The 17946-nt window shown below is 41.6% G+C and overlaps 1 protein-coding gene across 1 annotated transcript in view; it reads right to left on the bottom strand.

Annotated features, from left to right (window-relative positions):
• PHACTR3 (phosphatase and actin regulator 3) overlaps window positions 1–17946 on the bottom strand; it is a 107661-nt gene that overhangs the window by 33630 nt on the left and 56085 nt on the right. Inside the window, exons 2-5 of the mRNA XM_054391739.1 lie at window positions 11858–12019; window positions 10824–10901; window positions 6582–6764; window positions 2871–3074 (exon numbers count right to left, since the gene is read on the bottom strand). Of these exons, the coding sequence (XP_054247714.1) occupies window positions 2871–3074; window positions 6582–6764; window positions 10824–10901; window positions 11858–12019 (627 nt within the window). The remainder of the gene's footprint in view (window positions 1–2870; window positions 3075–6581; window positions 6765–10823; window positions 10902–11857; window positions 12020–17946) is intronic.

The following is a 17946-nucleotide window of genomic DNA, read 5'->3' as shown; positions in this document are numbered from 1 at the left end:
TATTTTCCCACAATAATTTTTAAGTTTTTTACTTCAAGATAAATCCTTCAGTTCATAGCAGAGAAAAACAAACTTCTACTTAGGCCAGGGTTATCCTAAAATACTGATGTTTGAGGGGACTTGAACTTATTTCCTGTTGGCAGGGTAGCTTACTAGAAAAATGGAGAGGACAAAAGTAGGTTTGAATATTAGCTTCAATATTTAAATATTTCCTCTCAGACCCAGCATCCTGCATAGCAGTTACCAACTACATGCCTTTTACTAAGTTCATGGCTGAAAATTGGTATAGCTCCATGAGGGCAGTGCTGCAAACAGAGCTGGGCATCTGGAGGTTGGAGCACAGCAGAATTACGGAGGACAACAGCAAAAGCACAAGCAGGAAGAAGAGCTTCTGTGGCCATAACTAAAACCAAACATCACAAATTTGACACTGACAAGACAAAACCTGGTCTCTCACATTCGTGGGATGATGAGGAGAGCATCCTTCAATGAGGACAGTTGTATCCAAAGAAGACATTCTTTCATATTCTAAGGAAGGTCTAACACTATTTTTCTAATTTTTGAAGGCATTTTTGCACATTTTTCTACCTACAGTCTAGAATTCTAACCAATGGCCAGAGCTTCATTAATTTCTCTACGCATCCAGGAGATCCAAAAATTACTGTATTTCTAGTCTGAAATGTCTGAAAGCACAAGGGCACTTCTTCAAGTGTCTAGGTGGCCAACATGCAATGTCTTGGCAATGTGGCACCTTCCCACCCCAGAGCTCCTCCTGCACTGAGCAGGCTGCTTGCTGCAGCCAGGAGATAGACAACCTCTGCTAAGCAAAGACCTTTGGCACTCAACAGGATTGGATTATGTGCTACTGTGGAGATGCACAGAGAACGTTTATGGTCAATCATTGAGTCATGGTCTGAGGGGATGAATAAAAAACCCTTTTAGTCACTTTATACCACTGCACAGTGAGAGAGGTTGTCTGTTTTCTTGAAGCAAGAACCCCAAGTTAGCTCAACCCCAAAGCTGGAAGGGAGGGGACTTTGTTTTATCTTTATACATGTTTGTTCCTGGAACAGGTCAAGGGCTGATTTTGTCCTCATTGCAACATAGGCCAGTATGGAAAGCTGAGTTTCCTGAGATCACACCTTATTTGTCCTAATGACAGCTATTCAGTGAATAATCTTCCAAAGTGATGTCTTGGCACCTTGCCTTGTTCCCCCTGTTCCCTCTGTGATTAATTGGGACTTGGCTTATTCCTCACTCCTCTGCTAACAGCATCTTTAACATTGTTAAAAGGGAACAAAATAAACACAAAAGACCTTTTCAGTCTCTTCATCTTCCTTTTCTTTCATAATCATTCCTTCTGTCTCCCCATACATTCCCCTTCACCCATTGACAGTATTTGTTTACTTGTAACTTACCATTGCCTCCAGGTCCACACAAAAATAAACAAATATAAAATCACTGCTGGAACAGGGTCTAGAGTTACTGGGGTAATTGAGGAAATTAAGAGTTGTTCTTTGTGAAAATGTAGATGAGAATGACATACCAAAACTCAAAATATCTTGGATTTTACAGGAAATACTTTGGTTAAGCAGCAAAATATCTGTGAAGAGCCTGGCAAAGCTGTGATCTTGTTACCCTCTATGGGTCAGGTTTTCCAAGCAGCCTACACCTCATGCAGGGCATGGCATTCTCATCCAGCAAGCAAAGTCAAAGAGGTGTCCTGGTTGTGCCTGTTTATGTTGCAGGGTGGACAGGGCAGGCTAGAGCCTGACCACAGCACAGGATGTTGAAGCAATCTGAACAGCAGCTCCCAAGGAGCACTGCAATACCATTTTGAGTCCACCTCCCATTTAAACTCCTACAGTATTTAAACAAGCACCAAACACAGATATTTCCCATGAGAAACAGAAACTTCTACTTTTCCTCAGAAAGACTGAAAACCTCAATATATTCTGTGAACCCCAATGGTCAGATCACAATGTCCCTCTGATGTTTTGTTTCCTGGTGACTTTGAAAACCCTGTTCATTGTGCCAGTAGATGAGCATGGATGTCAATCAGGGCTGAGCTAATGGATGTCATTTAACAGTCTAAATATCCAGCAGGTGTAACATTTAGATGTCAGGACTTGATTCTAATTTGCAGTAAGACTCTTTTAACTGCTTCTACCATATGTAGGGCCCCTAAAGCTGGAACCAAGTAAAATCATCTTCACTTTTAACACCCTTTCTGCAGTGCCAGAATGTCAGAAAATGTAACAATACTGGCAATACATTAGGAAATCAGGCCCAGAGGAATTGCTCTTGAAACATTCAACAAAGTTTGGCACAGAGGACTGCTTTGTGAGAGACAGGTGTATCACTTGATGTATGTTCTGTATAACTAGACCAGATTTCATAGCTTGAGTTTAGACCTACCCTAGAGAGCAAATCTTTTTAAAAGAAACCTCCTCAAAACCCACTAACCTGAACTCAATTTTGGCTGTTGCCCTGTTATCCAGCGAGTCTAGGTGATGAAAACACTTAAACCTTCCATGTGTTTTATGGGATATTGATATGAGCCTCTGATTCAGCAGATGTTTGCAGCTGATTTGAATTTTTTACATGTGTTTAGTGCAACAGACCTGCAACAAATAATCCCTTGAGAGATGCAGATAAATATGTGAAGTACAAAGATCAGTGTGTTGTTATCAGACAACCAAACCACTTGGTTCATTGAAATGATTAGTGTTCTCTTCATTAATATAACTAGCCTGATTCACTGCATTTTGCAACAAGAGGCTTAAAAAAAAAAAATACGTAAGAAAAGAAAATATATCCTGTGCTGTGTAGCTGAATAACACACAAGGGATGGGAAAGTCTTTACTGACCTGTTATGCCCTTTGCCATTTTGGAGATTGCCTTAGGTGGTGGAGCTGGGAGCAATGGAGGGCTAGGAAGCTGGGCTGGGTTTCTTTCTGTCTCTTTCTGGGGGGAATCTGTGGATTCAGATACAAGTAAGGCTTGTGGACTGTCTTCAGATGCTGGCAGGCTGGCATCTTCAAATTCTTCCGTGGGTGCTGAAGGTTTCTTGGCTAGTAGGAAGATGAGTAAAATTAATGGAACATGAAGTTAGCAATAATGATAGGCCAGGGGACGGTGCCAGGAACATTCAGAAAAACCAGAACACACCGCACACAGCTAGAAGCACTTTTTTTCCACAGTGGAAGTTATCATTGTGTGAAAGAGCCAACCAGTCAAGGCAGGTAAAAAATAAAATGCATGAGGACAGTGACAAAACATTAGCTTTGATTTTCCTGAGAAAACCTCTGAGCTTTCTGGGCTTCCCTAAAGCCTTGTCCCCTTCCCTGTTTTATTGTTTTGGCTGGTTGGTTGGGGTTTATTTTTAACAATGAGGACAGCAAGGCAAATCACCTTTGGAGAACTGCAATGAATTTTCTTACAGCATGTAACTGCAGATGCACAGTAACTCAGCAAGTACTCTCCTGTGCTAGGAACACACAGCCAGGGGGAAAGACTATCAAACAGATGTTATGTGAAAGCAAATTGGTTGTGGTACACATTTATGTTCACAATTGAATTTTTATCTTATTCAATACATGATTTTGACTTGAATCCTGGGTCTTCTCTTACTGTGCCTGACTCTGGAATTGTTGAATCTTTCCTGAGGTTGACATTGATAACCAAGAAAAGGCTGCCATAAAAAAGATTCACCATTGGATCTCAGCAGGTAGTATGGAACAGAGAATCAGCGAAGTACTTAAGAAAAAAATCAGTCACCAAAGCCTTTATTTGAGATGGTGAAGCAGCGTACATTTTAGAATCATCTCATGGAAGATGGCAAAAGCACATAGCTCTTCATTGACCTGGCTGTGATGAAAGCACTAGGGACTAAATCCAGAAAGGCATGAAGCTGAAGCAGGACATAGGTGGAGTTTCAGTGAAATTCAAGATTAACATCCTTGGATCCTGCTCAGATATCAGATGACTCCAGCAGTGCTTAAACTCACACAGTACATCACTATTTGATTTTCACACTCTGTTACATGTCCTGATCTCTACCTTGGCATACACAGGGACCCACAGAGAGGCTCAAGGCTGACTCTGATCCAGGACCCCAGCCAAAGCCAGGCTCTCTCCTGTGCTGAGGACTTCAGAGCTGGACACAGCACTGCAGGTGGGACCTTACCAGAGCAGAGCATGAGAGAGATCCAAACTACTTAGTCTGAATAAATGGCAAATCCCACTCCCTTTAGCATTCTGGAATTGTCCAAAGTACTTTTCACCCCAAACCATTCTAGGGCATGTACTAAAAACTCACAGAAGTGGGCACCCACAGCTTCCACATCACAAATCTTCTCTTGGCTCAGTTTTATGTCTTATTTGGAATAAAAATTCTGTATTAGTGAATATTCAGCATCTTCATGTTCAGAGTGCATGGGGAGGCACCAGAGCACTTAGGCAGTTGGAAACAATATCATTGGCAAGATAATAGCATTTAATTTGTTGACAAACAGATTAATGAGTATGCCTAGAAGAGGGGGAATGAGTATTTATCATGAAAAAGAAGACAGGAAAGAGGAATAAATATGCATTGTTAACAGGACTTCTTTTGAAATTTGGCTTGATAGGAAAGCTGATGCCTGTGATAGCTGCCTGAATTATAAAAGTAAATAATCTTATTTTAAATATACTTCTAGGTAAATGCTTCGTTCCAGGCTGATATCACATTGCATTTTATGTCTAGAAGACAAGATGTAGAACAGAGGAAGAGAAGAATAAAGTCACTAATGGGTTACATTACAGAAAGATCAAGAGCCCCAGTAGATAGATGTTAGTAGCTTGATAGGAAAATTAGTCATATTTGAGTGCATTCCCCTGAGTGGAGCTATGCTTTCTTCTGGCAGTAGCTTCAGTGAAATCAGTAGACCTCCCTGTGGCATGACGCGCTGTTCGGCACAGAGCAGCCAGCATGGTGTGACCTTTCCTATGGAGAAAGTCTCTGGAGACTTCCAAGACTCATCTGGATGTGTTCCTGTGCAACCTACACTAGATTATACAGTCCTGCTCTGGCAGATCTCTAGAGGTCCCTTCCAACCCCTAACATCCTGTGGTAAGAATTAGACGTTCAGAGAGAAATTTTCTTAATGATATAGAGTGAAGCACTCAAGAAAAGAGTAAAACCAGACCTGAAGGATTCTAGTCAAGATCTTGCTCTGGTTGCTCTAAGAACAAGAAGATGAATGAGTTTTGTCTCTTAATTTTTAGGGTGACACAAACCCTAACACAGCCATAAAGAGTAGAGTGTGAAGAAAGGGCAAAACAGCATTAAGGGCATGTATTAATAGAGGCTGCTTGTGTCAAATTTTCTATTATGTCTCTATTTTAAGAGACAAAAATTTCAGAAGCCCACATAGAGTGCTTTGGGATATTTCTTGATGCAGTAACACGTGTAGTTGAAGTCAACAATGTGGTGAGTGACAGAAAGGTGATGGTAAGCTTACAAAAAATCCTTGTGATGAGCAGATACTTTTAGGGAGACAGAAGAGTTTCTGTTGTCAAAGCAATTAAGAGTGGAGTTGAGCTACACATGGGCCAGATGAGCAATATTATATAAAAGCAAAACAGCAAAAGGGAACAAAATTGCATGAGTCATGGGGATGAAAAGGATGGGAAGAAAAGGAAGCAGGAAAGGATAAAGCAAAGAAATGGAAAACAGAGGATGATTTCCATTCTGAGCTGCTGAAGCAGGTTGAGGTCATAAACAGGCAGCATTGCTCAGCAAACCAGAGCAGGTAGGGGAGGGATCAGTGAAAGAGACCAGGGGTTGGGACCTCGGAGAAAGCAGGGAATGAGGGGATGGGATGGAGAACAAATGGCAAGGAGGGCAGCTGGAGAAGGTGTAAAGACTGACTAGAGGGCAGGAAGATCTGTGATCACTACATGGTACCCCTCACAAACTAGGGTAAAGCATTTTCTCTGCAGCTTTGCATTACTTGGTTGTCAGGAAGTGAATGCATACCCTCCAGCTGCTGAATTGTGCCTGGCTGCTCTGGTGCCAAGGAACTGCTGTCATGGATAAGCTCTGCCAGAGCACAATTCCATGAAGGGACCTTGGTTTAGCTTATCTGTGCTCCTGGTATTGAACTTCACTTGTATTTGCAGCATGTTGTAGGCAGGGTGATGATATGGACACGTGGGCTGTGTATTGACGTTGTTCTCCTGAGACAGGACAAATCATTTCAGGCTTGGCACAGAAGTTTAAGAAATGTTTTTAAGAGAAGCTTGTTTCATTGTCACAGCAGTCACTGCTAATATCAAAGGAACACCATGCCAAGACTGGATTGTCTCATAACCCAAATAATCCCACTATGCCAAGCTTTGTGTGGTCCCTCAGTTCAGTAGCAGTCTCAAAAATCACTGTTTTTAAGTCTTGATTGCTAACCTAGCACAGGCTGAGCTGAACAAGGTGTTCTGACTCCTTAATACACTGACATATTCAACTCCTCATAAAGCAGCTTAGCACATTTTTGCTTTTTTAAACATTCTATAATTTCTTGGAAACATTTTATATCCAATACCTGCATCTTCTTTCAGCTCATCCAAATGCAGCTCCTCACCAATCAAGGTCACATTCGTTGTGGTTGCTGTTTTACTCTCTTGTTGCACCTCTTCTGAGGCAAGTGCCTGGCACATGGGAGCTGGAGGTTCACTCTGTGTTGCTCTCGTGGCATCACCACCGGTGCAGGCTTTGCCTTCATTATCTAAAACATCAAACATCTTAACTAAACCATAAACAATGAAAGTTGAAACTCCCTCTTATCCTCTTGAGAAGAGTCTCAAAGCTGCTAGTGCTCAGGGGACTGAGATTAGTCTTAGAGCAGCACCTGTTCTCTAACAGTGTTAAGCATCTGTAATGCAAAACATGTGGTGAGCAGCCCATCTGGATACTAATACCCGGTCATTTTTCTCAAAAGGGCACCTTTTTCTGTTGGCATCCAGCAGCCTGGGCAAATGGCCACTGTACAGGAAGGTTAAAACACCTGCTGTGTGGGAGATGAGCACAAGCATGGGAAATCAGAGGTCTCTGGGAGAAGGCAATTCCTTGCACAAGCAGAGCTCATGGTCCAGTGCAGTCACAGGCTGGTCCGACAAGTCAGGCTCATCGCATGACATGCTGCCATCCAGCTGCCCCAGCACTAATTCCAGAGCCTTACCAATGACAAGGCTGCTAATATTCCCTACCAAACTGTAGGTTTGGAGGATAGTTTTAGTTGCTCAGATTTGAAAAGCACGTCCTGTATGACTGAGCTGATCAGAAATTCAAATCCCTCTTCATGCAGACCTAGAAACTGCTCCCTTTGCTTACTCTGAAAGATTTTTGTGCCAGTGATCCCTGCAGCTGTATGCATCTTGATGACTGAAGCTTTTCTAGTATTCTCCTATTCAGGCAAGAGTCCTCAGAATACAAACTATCCTTTTACTTCATGTCTCTCAGAATTTATGAGATCTACATCACTGGTACAAATCAAAGAAAGCAATTACTTCCCACTCTAGCCAGCGCTCCTTGCTGATGGACATTGTCTGCTGTCCACCCCTGACCTCCTAACTTGTATTTCTCAGCCCTAGACACTCTTTTCTGGAGCCTGACATAGTTATGTTTTCTTGCAATGATATCATGACAAGTTTCTGAAACATTGATTTGAATAGCTAGCATTCACAGCTACTCCTTTCTAATACAATGTGGACAGTCTACAGAGCAATTTATTGTGCTTTTGGGCAAGGGTATTAGATCTTGGCCCAGAGATGCTGCAGAAGGGCTGCAGTATTTTTGTACGCTGAGCTCACTCAGTCTGCCTCATAATCACGTTTGGTGAAAAGTTACTGTTCTTAAAATAGCCCTTGCAGTAGCACAGTTGCTATGATACAGGGAAGGGGAGGGGGAAAAAGTTCATTGCCTACACTTCAGCTCATTGTGAAGGCAGCCTATACGTAATCATTGGTCTATTAACAGCTGCCTGCATTATTTGACAGGCAGCCCTTACCTCTCAGCACTAAGTACAGTTGCATCTGATCAGTTTTGTGCTCACAATGGGGGGAAATATCAGGGGAAGCCACATAAATGTTTTCAAGGCAACTAACTCTGCTTTGCACGTTCCTCACATCCTTCAGAAAGGCAGGCTGCTGACAGCTGAGCCACAGTGAAACTGCAGTCAGAGACATGAGCTCCTTCAGATCCCAGCCAATGGAAAGTGTAATGACTAATGAAATAATGACAAGCAGAAGACACCCCTGCTGAAGAATTTCAGGTGAGGAGCATCTGAGATTCGCAACAGTGATGTTTCTGGTCAGAATCTATCAGCTTGTGGTTAGACCAAAGTGGATGTGCTACTTTGATTGGCAGTGGGTGTGGGTCTCAACGTCATATTTCAAAAATCAACCAGGGACAGGAACTTAGATCCACTGACAACAAAAGCAGCAGAGTCTTCAGTAAAGTAATTAGAAGAGTGGCTGTAATTTTGTCAGGAATGAATTCCACAGTATGCCATACTGCACCCTCTTCCAGAGTTCAAGCTGGTTCCCTAGAAGCTGCATTTCAGGTTGGCATTTGCCCTGTTCGAGCACAGCTGGAGAGAGGGACAGAACAGGCCCAAGCTGTGCAACTGAGCAGTGTGTCCGGGCAGCTGGGTTTTGGGGTTGTGTGAGGAGAAAGGGTGACATAACCTGTTAGGATGACTCATCACCAACCAAGGACAGTGCAATTTCACCCTGGGCTGCTCACAGATTGATGCAGATTCTGCGCTATCTTTGTGGTTTGCTCTGAGCCAAACAGTCCAGTTCAAAATGCTGCTTGACAGGCCTTGTGCTGCCAAACTGGAGTGGGACACAGCTATTGTAAATGAATGAAGCAAATCTGGAGGTTTCTCAGACTACAACCTCATCCCAGCTTGGACTATTTATGAAAGTAAGCAGGAAGTCCCTGAAGTGGAGTTGAGTTTGATGAAATAGAGGGATTTTAGGATTTGCTGTAGACTTTTAGCATAGTATTGCTGCTTTGACAATTGCAACTTACTGCATAAATGAGGACTTAGCCTTGAAACTGCTGCTACTACAGCTCAGTCCAAGTAGGGCACTAATAATTTACTGAGAATTATTTGGGTCAATTTTTTATTCCAGTTAATAAGCTGCTTCTACTAATAATGTAATAAAAAAAAACCCTGGAGATTCACAACACTCTGTAAAGAAAAATAACTCACAGGTATCTGCAATGTCCTTCAACTGACTGTTAGTTGTTCCCTCCTTTCTGTGCAGCCAGGTGGTACTGAAAACTTGTTTGATGTGTATAGGAGCTCTGTGCAGTTTGATCACAGACAGGTAAGTAGCCTTTGTGCAGCTGCCTTTTTGAAAGCACAGCTTGTCATCACTTCCCACTGGACTATATGTATTTATTTAAACTATTTTCATTTTGTTAAAATGATCTTGCAAGTTTGCATCACTTGTTTTCCTCCCAACCAGTTATTCATGTATGCAAAAGGTTTATTTTACAGTTCTTTTGCAAAATGCTAGATATGTGTGTCTTCAAATTCATGGATTAAGGGGAACATTCATACCCCTAACAGAAATTTTTCTAACCAATAGTGCTAACATGCTAACAGGGCAACTCATTATCTAGAATTATGAGAGCCACAAAGAGACCAATTGACAGGAATTAAAAGTGAGCTTTCTAGAAACTTCCATTTTAGAATAAGCTGATTGATAGCTTAATTTTTTAACTTGGACACAAAATTCATATCAAAGTACATAAAATAAAATAATATGAAAATTGCTTTACTGCAATGAAAAAAAAAATCCTGTTCCAATTTCTCTTTTTCTGACTCTTTAGTTGCTCAGTTACACTCCAGCATAGCATCACTGAGTATTGTCCCACAGGCTATTTATAGGCATGGCATTTGTTTTATACAAAGAAACTCAATTATTAGTTTCAAAGAACATAATTTCTATCTATCAGATTGATCCAATTCAAAAGGCCAGGCTTTCTTCATGACAGTACTTTCTGCTATGAAGATTTCAAAGTAAAGATGGATTTCTTTCTTTTATCTCTGTTTAGGTAGAAAATGGCAATTGGGATGTTGGCCATAACACTGGGAGGTTACTTGATCTCACAGAACAGTCACCCATATCTTGAACATTGGTCAGGGCTTTGGAGCAGGGATGTATAGAACCACAGTCCTTTGTGCATGTTTCTGACACTATCATCTTTCATTCAGTGACTTCTGATAAACCTGATTTGTACTCTAGAAAGCTTTAAAATGGCACTACCAAATGATTCACTTTTTCATGTGAATTAAAAACAGGCATAAGGGTAATAAGTTTTGTAACAAACCTGGTTTAATGGAAAGACAGCAGAAAACATCAGATTAATGTCATCTGATGAGATTTGGATCCATGGGTTGTACATGTTGGCTGAATGTATCTGTATGTTTAAGTTTATATTTATACTGGCTTTAGCTGGCTTTCTTGGCAGTAGGATTTGGGTAGGTATAGAGCAATTGCATAAAACATAGATACCAGTTTCAGTGTGTCAAGCAAAGATGGAGTTGCAATCAAGATGGTAACACATCAAAAATTAAACATGTGGATTGATTGCAACAAGGAGGAATTTGCAGACAGACATGCTAAATTCAGATACTGAATTTTTTTCTGTTTGCATTGAAGGTTTTCCTTTTTATTCATTTGATTGTTAGAGTTCTCCTTTTGCAATTATGTGTTTCCTACTGTCCTGAAAGAGAGTCTGATAAAAAAGATGAAGAATATTGACTTACCTTGTTCCATCATCTCCAGTAGGCCTTTCTTAATGAGTTCATCCCGACCTTGTCGTGCTGTCATCTTCTTCTCCAGCACTGCACAAAGTAATAGCATAACACAGCACCAGTTAACAACAGGGTATTCATATAATGGAGTGAGAAAGATGCAGTATGGAAACTCCCTCTACTCTTAACTACTGTGTGCATGAAAAGAACTACAAGGATGTTGTTTTGGGGATCGTGGACTAGTAAGCCTGTTTGTGCCTTTTCCTTTGTTAAAACAGCTGTAAAATCACCCACATGCAGACCTTAGATTTATGATCTAACCCACTGTCTGATCACACTGTGTGCAGAGTAACAGGGATATTAGAGCCTTCATGCTGTTTAATAAGGCACACTGAGGAGCTGCCTCAGGAAGTGGTGTCTTTTCCTGTGATGCTCCACAGGATATTGGGGCATGTGGAAGGAATTGCACCATCCTATCTTAGGAAAAGACAAGAGAGTTTCTCTCCATACTGATCTCCTGGGACATCCCAGAGAGACTAGCAAGAGCACAGAGTGCTGTGCGCTGGGCTCCTTCACTGCAGAGACAGCTGCTTGAGGGAAGGCATTTTACATGCTGTAGCTCCCTCCTGTCACTTTTCATAATGTTACTGTGACCTATATAATCTTCACCCCAAATAAAAGGGGTGATGATACCTGGGGCCATAAATGTAGACTATTTTGGAGAAGGGACAGCCCATGAAAAGCAGTTTTTGTTAAGGCTTCTGCTTCACTCTTGTATTTTGATCTTTTCTTCTAAATGTATTATTGTATTATATTACAATATATTACAATATATATTATATTATATTATATTATACCATACTATACTATACTATACTATATTGGAAGTCAGTCTATAGGGACTCTTTTTAGCCTCTAACATTATTAATGTGTAACATCATGAAATCTCTGAATTAGGTTTAGAACAAGTCATCATTAACATTTCCTATGTAAGCAAATTTCACCCAAGCTACGCTTTGCTTTCTGCTCTCTTGTTCTCATCCTACCTGCAGATGTCTGCTTCAACTTCTCATTTTTCTTTTTCCGCCACTTCCATGGTTTGAAGATCCTGCCCAGTGTTGCCAGTTTGCTGTTCCTCCTCACGGGCGGAGTTCGAATCCCTGAGACCAAGTAGTCAGAACGCATTGCAGGGGACTGCTCCATCTCATCTGAGAGAGGAAGAGAGGAAAGCCAACTGTTAGACAAAAGGTTTCGGTTACAGACCTAAAAAGGGGAGGCAAAGTGAGGTTTCCTGGCGAGCAAGCATTCAAGTCTAGTCACCAAGGTGAGTGCCAGACTTTGAAAGAAAGTCTCCGCTGATGGAGTCAGCAGCCTGGCCGAGGGGCACAACCAGAGAGGTGTTCAACCTCACTGTGCCAGCCCAATGCTTCCTACCAGCTGCTATTTCGACTCTGGTCTTGCACAGCACCTATCTGGATGCCAAATATTTCAGTGTCTCCACTGCTGCCATCCCACATAGATTAATCAGGACTAGTAGACCCATGCAGAGGGGGATGTGCTGGATTAGAACACTCTGTGCTTTATTCCATCACTTTCCTACCTTCGTCTGTGCCTGGTACACACAAAGTTTGTCTCCCTCCCTGGGGCTGTGTATGACTGCATTACAGCCTTCTGAAACATGGAGAGCTGAGAGCTCCCAGAAGCTTTAACAGGAGCAGTAGAAATTTAACACATCTGTAAATCAGGCCCGTACGGCCTTCAGCTAATCACGTAAATGTAACGCTCCTTTAGAAAAACATAGACCCTCATGAAAAGCTGAGAGGAAGTGAGAAAGCTCAGGTCCCTTCTGAATTCCCAGCTTCCAGTTCTCTTCTCAGACCACAGGATATTGCTGCCTTTTAAATGAACTCTTTCCACATAAGCTAACACAGAACACTGACTTGTGTGAGCTAACGTAAATCTTTTATATAAGAATAGTTTGTTCGATATGCGCAACATAAGGAAAACCTTAGAACTGTTGTGCGAATTTATTCCTTGAGGAAGCTAAGGGGGAAATTCTTGTCCAGCCAAGCCACAGGAATTCAGAGATAATGCTTCAGCTGGAAAAGCAATTAGGTATTTTAAATATTTTGTCTTGAATACACACTGTAAGTTTTGCTGGTAGACAAGTCCTGCACAGAACAATACATACTGACCATTCACACTTGTGTGCCAGCTGGTACCATGAAAGAAAGCAGCACAGTCCCATAAATGGGGCTATTGATGTCTTTACTAAGATTTTTATCTGAGCAGCAGTACAGTGTCTGTTAAAAGAGAAGCTGCCATCAGACATTGCATGAATAAAAACTGAATGACAATTTGTGGGTTTTTTCAGTATTCAGTTATCATTTAGATGAACAAGATGGAGCTATGAACATATGTACATTTCCAAGTAATTTCTCTCTGGAACAACATTTATCATAAGTTGCTTTATGATTGCAGGATAAAGACCATGCAGCATCTTCCAGGCTTTGTTTTTAGTTAAGAGGGTGAAAATGCTTAAATCACAGTACGGAGGTGGGGATCTCCAAGTAAACAGGAACCAATTTTTGAAAGATTATTAAACACAGCAGGGGAATGAACACATTCCTCCTCTTCCATTTAATTTTGAGAATACTGGTAATAGAGATGAATCATTCAGTGGAGAGAAACTAAACACTTGGCCACGTGAACTATCAGAACAGAGAAAAGGCTGTAACAATCCCCTGCCTGCACTATGCCTGCCCAGCAAATTTCTCTATGTACTGAATTTAGAGCATCTTTTGTCTCATTACACAGAGTTTATCTTAGAGTTTAATTTAGAACAGACTTCAAACATACATATTTTTGTCTTTGAAAGAACGATGTCTAGCCAAGGTGACATTTATAATTTAGAGTTTGGAGGTTAATACTAAATTGGGAGCCAAAACTTACCAATGAGCCTAGCAGAGGAGAATAACAGCCTATAGACCACAGCCAGAATGCCAAGATACCATGATCCTTTTCTAACTGTGTGTCCAAAAACGAGAGGCATCACAGAAATAAACTTTGAAGTAGAGCTACTCTTGATTACAGAGATGGCATGAGAATGAAAATGGCAGAGTAGATCTGCTATTAATCTGCTATTATGATTACTTTACAGCTCTAACAGAAGTTTCAGAAAACAGCATTTGGCCATTTCTTGTGACATCCCTTGAGCAGCAATGGAGATGGTCCCAAAATTATCTCATTTCAAAAGAGCTATAGATCAGGCTGCACATCAGGCTGCAAATCAGACCCCTGTCCATGGAAGGTACAGTGGAGTAGGACAGCGTCACCTCAGCTCTCCCTGGTCCTTGCCTGTGAGACTGCACTGCTACTTAAGCAGTTCCTACTGTACCAAGGATTTCTCAAGCACGTAAGTGAATATTAAATAAGCTGATTAAAAGCAGTACTGTGGCAAGTTACTGATCCTACAGCATTTCATTCAGGATGTAGGTGTCTGCAAAGTAGTTTAGGCATCATCCACACGTTTTGTTTAACACTCATACCATGAGATCATTTCACTTTTTTTTTTTTTTGCCAGATAGCAAGAAAGAATTAGGAAGTCATTCAAACTGAATCTATGTTGTCTCTAGCAATGTTCACTCTCCCAGACATTCCCCTAAGAAAAAGAATGGAAAGATATTGCAAAGGCACTAAGAATTCCTCAAGAGCCCTGTAGTGATCAGTGCTGCTGTAGTTTCTACCAGCCCAGTCAGCTGGGTTTCTCCCATCCCCTTCTGAACTCTTGGTTATGGAAATGCAGGAATTTTGTGCCTTAAATTTTGGTTACAGATTAACTACAGATAGAAATCAAATGTCAAAGAAGGAATAGTAGCTAAACAAATGTTCCAATGGAGGGGTTTGTGGGCTTTTAAACTTTATTAATGCTTCTCATATGGTACAGACAGTTCTTAAGCAAATGGGTTTATCACCTGGTACATTCTCACCATATGTAGTTCCTACACTGTGCATTTAGAGTGATGGACACAAATAAAAATAGATACAGACACAGCAAGACAGATGTCCTGAAGTCACAAATAACAAGGAAATGGTCTCACTGGCAATAGGAATCACAAAAAAAGCTCTTGAAGCTCCTCATTTCCAGTCAGTTCATTTTTGCTTGGTTGTGGGTTGGCTGCTTGGGAGGGAAGAAGTTGACAGCACAAAAAAGCAGTTCCCACATACAGCAATGAATGCTAAAGGAGAAGGCACGCCAAAATATCAGCCAGTTCCTGCAGCCAACAAGCTGCCAAGACTTGCCAACCATCCAACCAGTCTGTGAAATATTCTGCACATTTTTTAATCTGCAGTCAATATTTTAATTATACTAACTATTCTGTGGAATAACGTGGTTATTTCTCCCAGAGCCTGACAGCCTGGGACCAGGCCTTGTGATTACATAGAAGAAGTCTGCAAAATACAAACAGCCAAGAGCCAAAGCAAGACTCCAAAATCAGCAGAGAGAAATGAGCAAGAGCTTAACTAGCAGTTTCATGTAGAGGGATGAGGGATAGCCATTATACAGGGTCAAGTGAGCACAAGCTTAACCTACAGCACAGCATCCTAAACCTACCCAGCACAGGTTGGCCACGCTCTTCTTGGCCATCACTGCTGGGGCAGTAGTGATCCCACACTGTCCCACAGGGAGACAGTCATCAGTCCTGTGGGGCCAGAGGGGTTTGCTCCAACTGAAGTTTGTTGACTGTTTATATCACAATTATTTCAACTGCCTGCTGTACCCTACTGAAGGCAAAGTCTTCTGTACTGGAACCCCAGATCCAAATCAAACTCATCATGTATCACACAGCTGTCATTTGCTCTGTGTGTCAGAGGAGTGGAAATTAACATGGCCATGCCCGTGCTAATAAAGCTGGGCAAGCACTAGCTGGGGTAATTTCTAGAGCTCCTAAGTGGTCAAGAGTATGAATGGTTTAGTGTCTGAGACATCCCAAATCAGATGAGGGGAGAGGTTCTGACCTGACAGGTATTGCTCTGCAGTACTGCTCTGGGCTGCATAATAAACTAGGCAACAGAAAAGGAAACAAAGCATAGTATTCATTACATTTGGCTGCAGGGTCTGACCAAGTCTGAGCATCCGCAACTTCCGTTTAAATCAGCAGCAGCTGAGGTGATCAGTGCTTCTGAAAATGCCCCCTTGCTTTCTTCTTGAAAATACTATGGTGACAAACAAACTACTCTTCCTGTTAGTCCCATCTCTATAGGACTTGTCCACAGATCATGAAGTTTTTCTGCACACAGAAGTTCTCCCATTTACAGATGTCAGCCACAGAATCACAGAACATTAGGGGTTGGAAGGGACCTTGAAAGATCATCCAGTCCAAACCCCCTGCCAGGGCAGGATCACCTAGAGTAGGCGACACAGGAACATGTCCAGATAGGTTTTGAACGTCTCTAGAGAACGAGACTCTACAACCTCTCTGAGCAGCCTGTTCCACTGTTTGGCACTCTTACAGTGAAGGTTTTCCTTACATTCACATGGAACATTCTAGGCTGTCCTGACTCTATCCTATCCAGCCTTCCATGGGAGTGGGACATGTTTGCTGGGAGTGCTGTGAAATCTGTGTCCTGGACATGTGATGGAAGAGTGCTCTTGCCTGCACATAACCTTCATTTGTACAGCAGATGGTTTTGGTGCTGAGATGATCATGTCATGATAACAGTGTTGTGAAATTGAGCGGTGGGTTCAGTCAGTTTGGTCTGTCTTCTTGGGGTTTTTCATGATGAGCCAAAGAGTCTGTAACTGGATGCCTGGGTTGCTGATTATAGCAACTGCAGGCTGCACTCTGCAAGCTGCACTCTGCAGGCTGATGTATGGCAATTGGGAGCATCAGGAATGCAGAGCTGAGTTATATTGACCTTGCTTTGCTGTAAGAGGCATGAAATGCCCTCTCATGAATACACAAATTGCATCAAGAAGCTTATGAGAAGATGAAGGATGCTCAATTTTAATGTGCTGGGAATTTTGGTAACTTAAAATCATGGTAATGGAAGTTATGCCTTCTTAAATCCTCTGTATGCACTGGTAGGAGAAGAACCACTGAAAAATCTGCAACCTGCAGGCAGTTTAAAAATAACACAGCAGACAAGAGCTGCAGGCAAATTTGTAAGGCAGGCGTGCTCTGTTTTCTGATGAATTGGTTTGTAATGCAGCTCTGCATGTTTTCCCCTTTACTGTCATTGCATCTGTCTTTGCAGCTCAGAGTGAAAAAAGGAAAAAAGGTTCCCTTTGGTCTGCTCCAGAGGGTAGAGACAGTGAGTGGAATCAAAATGACCTGTTCAGCTCTGGGATAGAGGTGCCTTTACCACTGGTAACTTTAAGTGCTGCCTAGAATTAGTGTCTGCCTCTAAAAAGGGTATTAAGGAGGATGTCAGGGAGAGCTGAGCTTTTAAAGGGTTCATGTCTGCTACTGGTCAGTCCTGAATCATGCAAGCCAGACATTTGTGAGGTTAACCAAGAATCAGCCCTTCTCTACAAAGGGTCAGAGGGTACTTTTTATCGAGTAAGAGAAATCTGCAGGGGAAAGAAGACAGAAAGTTTGTCTTAGTTTTAGAGTAAGGATTATCCTGAACTTTGCAAAAGAGAATTAGCATCAGGAACAAACCTCTTTTTCCTTAGTTTAGCATCCTAAAATCACAAAGATTTCATCTGCAGGATAGGGGTAAATTATTGGTGTCTAGAAGCCTTTGAACAACTTTTGTTATGTTCCAGAGAAGTAGAATTCAAACTGAAGAGCTTTTTTATTGCACTACTTAGATGTTTCCTGTGATGGAGCTCTTCCTTGTTCTAAAAATGTTTTCCGTCACCTGCATTTCTGCAGACACATTTTCTTTCTTGACTCTCTTTGAAAGAAAACTGCAGTGGAGTGTTCTAGTTTGAAGTTTCCATTTCAGTTTTTTTAACAAATAGTATTTTGATATTTCACACTTTGACTGTTAGAAATTAAAATTAGAAATTCAGAAAAAAAGCTTTTGATGAACCTCCAATGTATCTTATTTATGAAGGACTTTGTTTTTGAAGCTGTGACTGTTTCAATATTGTTTTGGGTTGGTTTGGAAAAATTTACATGGAATC

The sequence above is a fragment of the Indicator indicator genome, chromosome 24, assembly GCF_027791375.1.
Source record: "Indicator indicator isolate 239-I01 chromosome 24, UM_Iind_1.1, whole genome shotgun sequence".
Classification (NCBI taxonomy): Eukaryota; Metazoa; Chordata; class Aves; order Piciformes; family Indicatoridae; genus Indicator; species Indicator indicator.
Note: the sequence above shows the minus strand (reverse complement) of the source record. Positions and strands in the feature narration are given on the sequence as shown.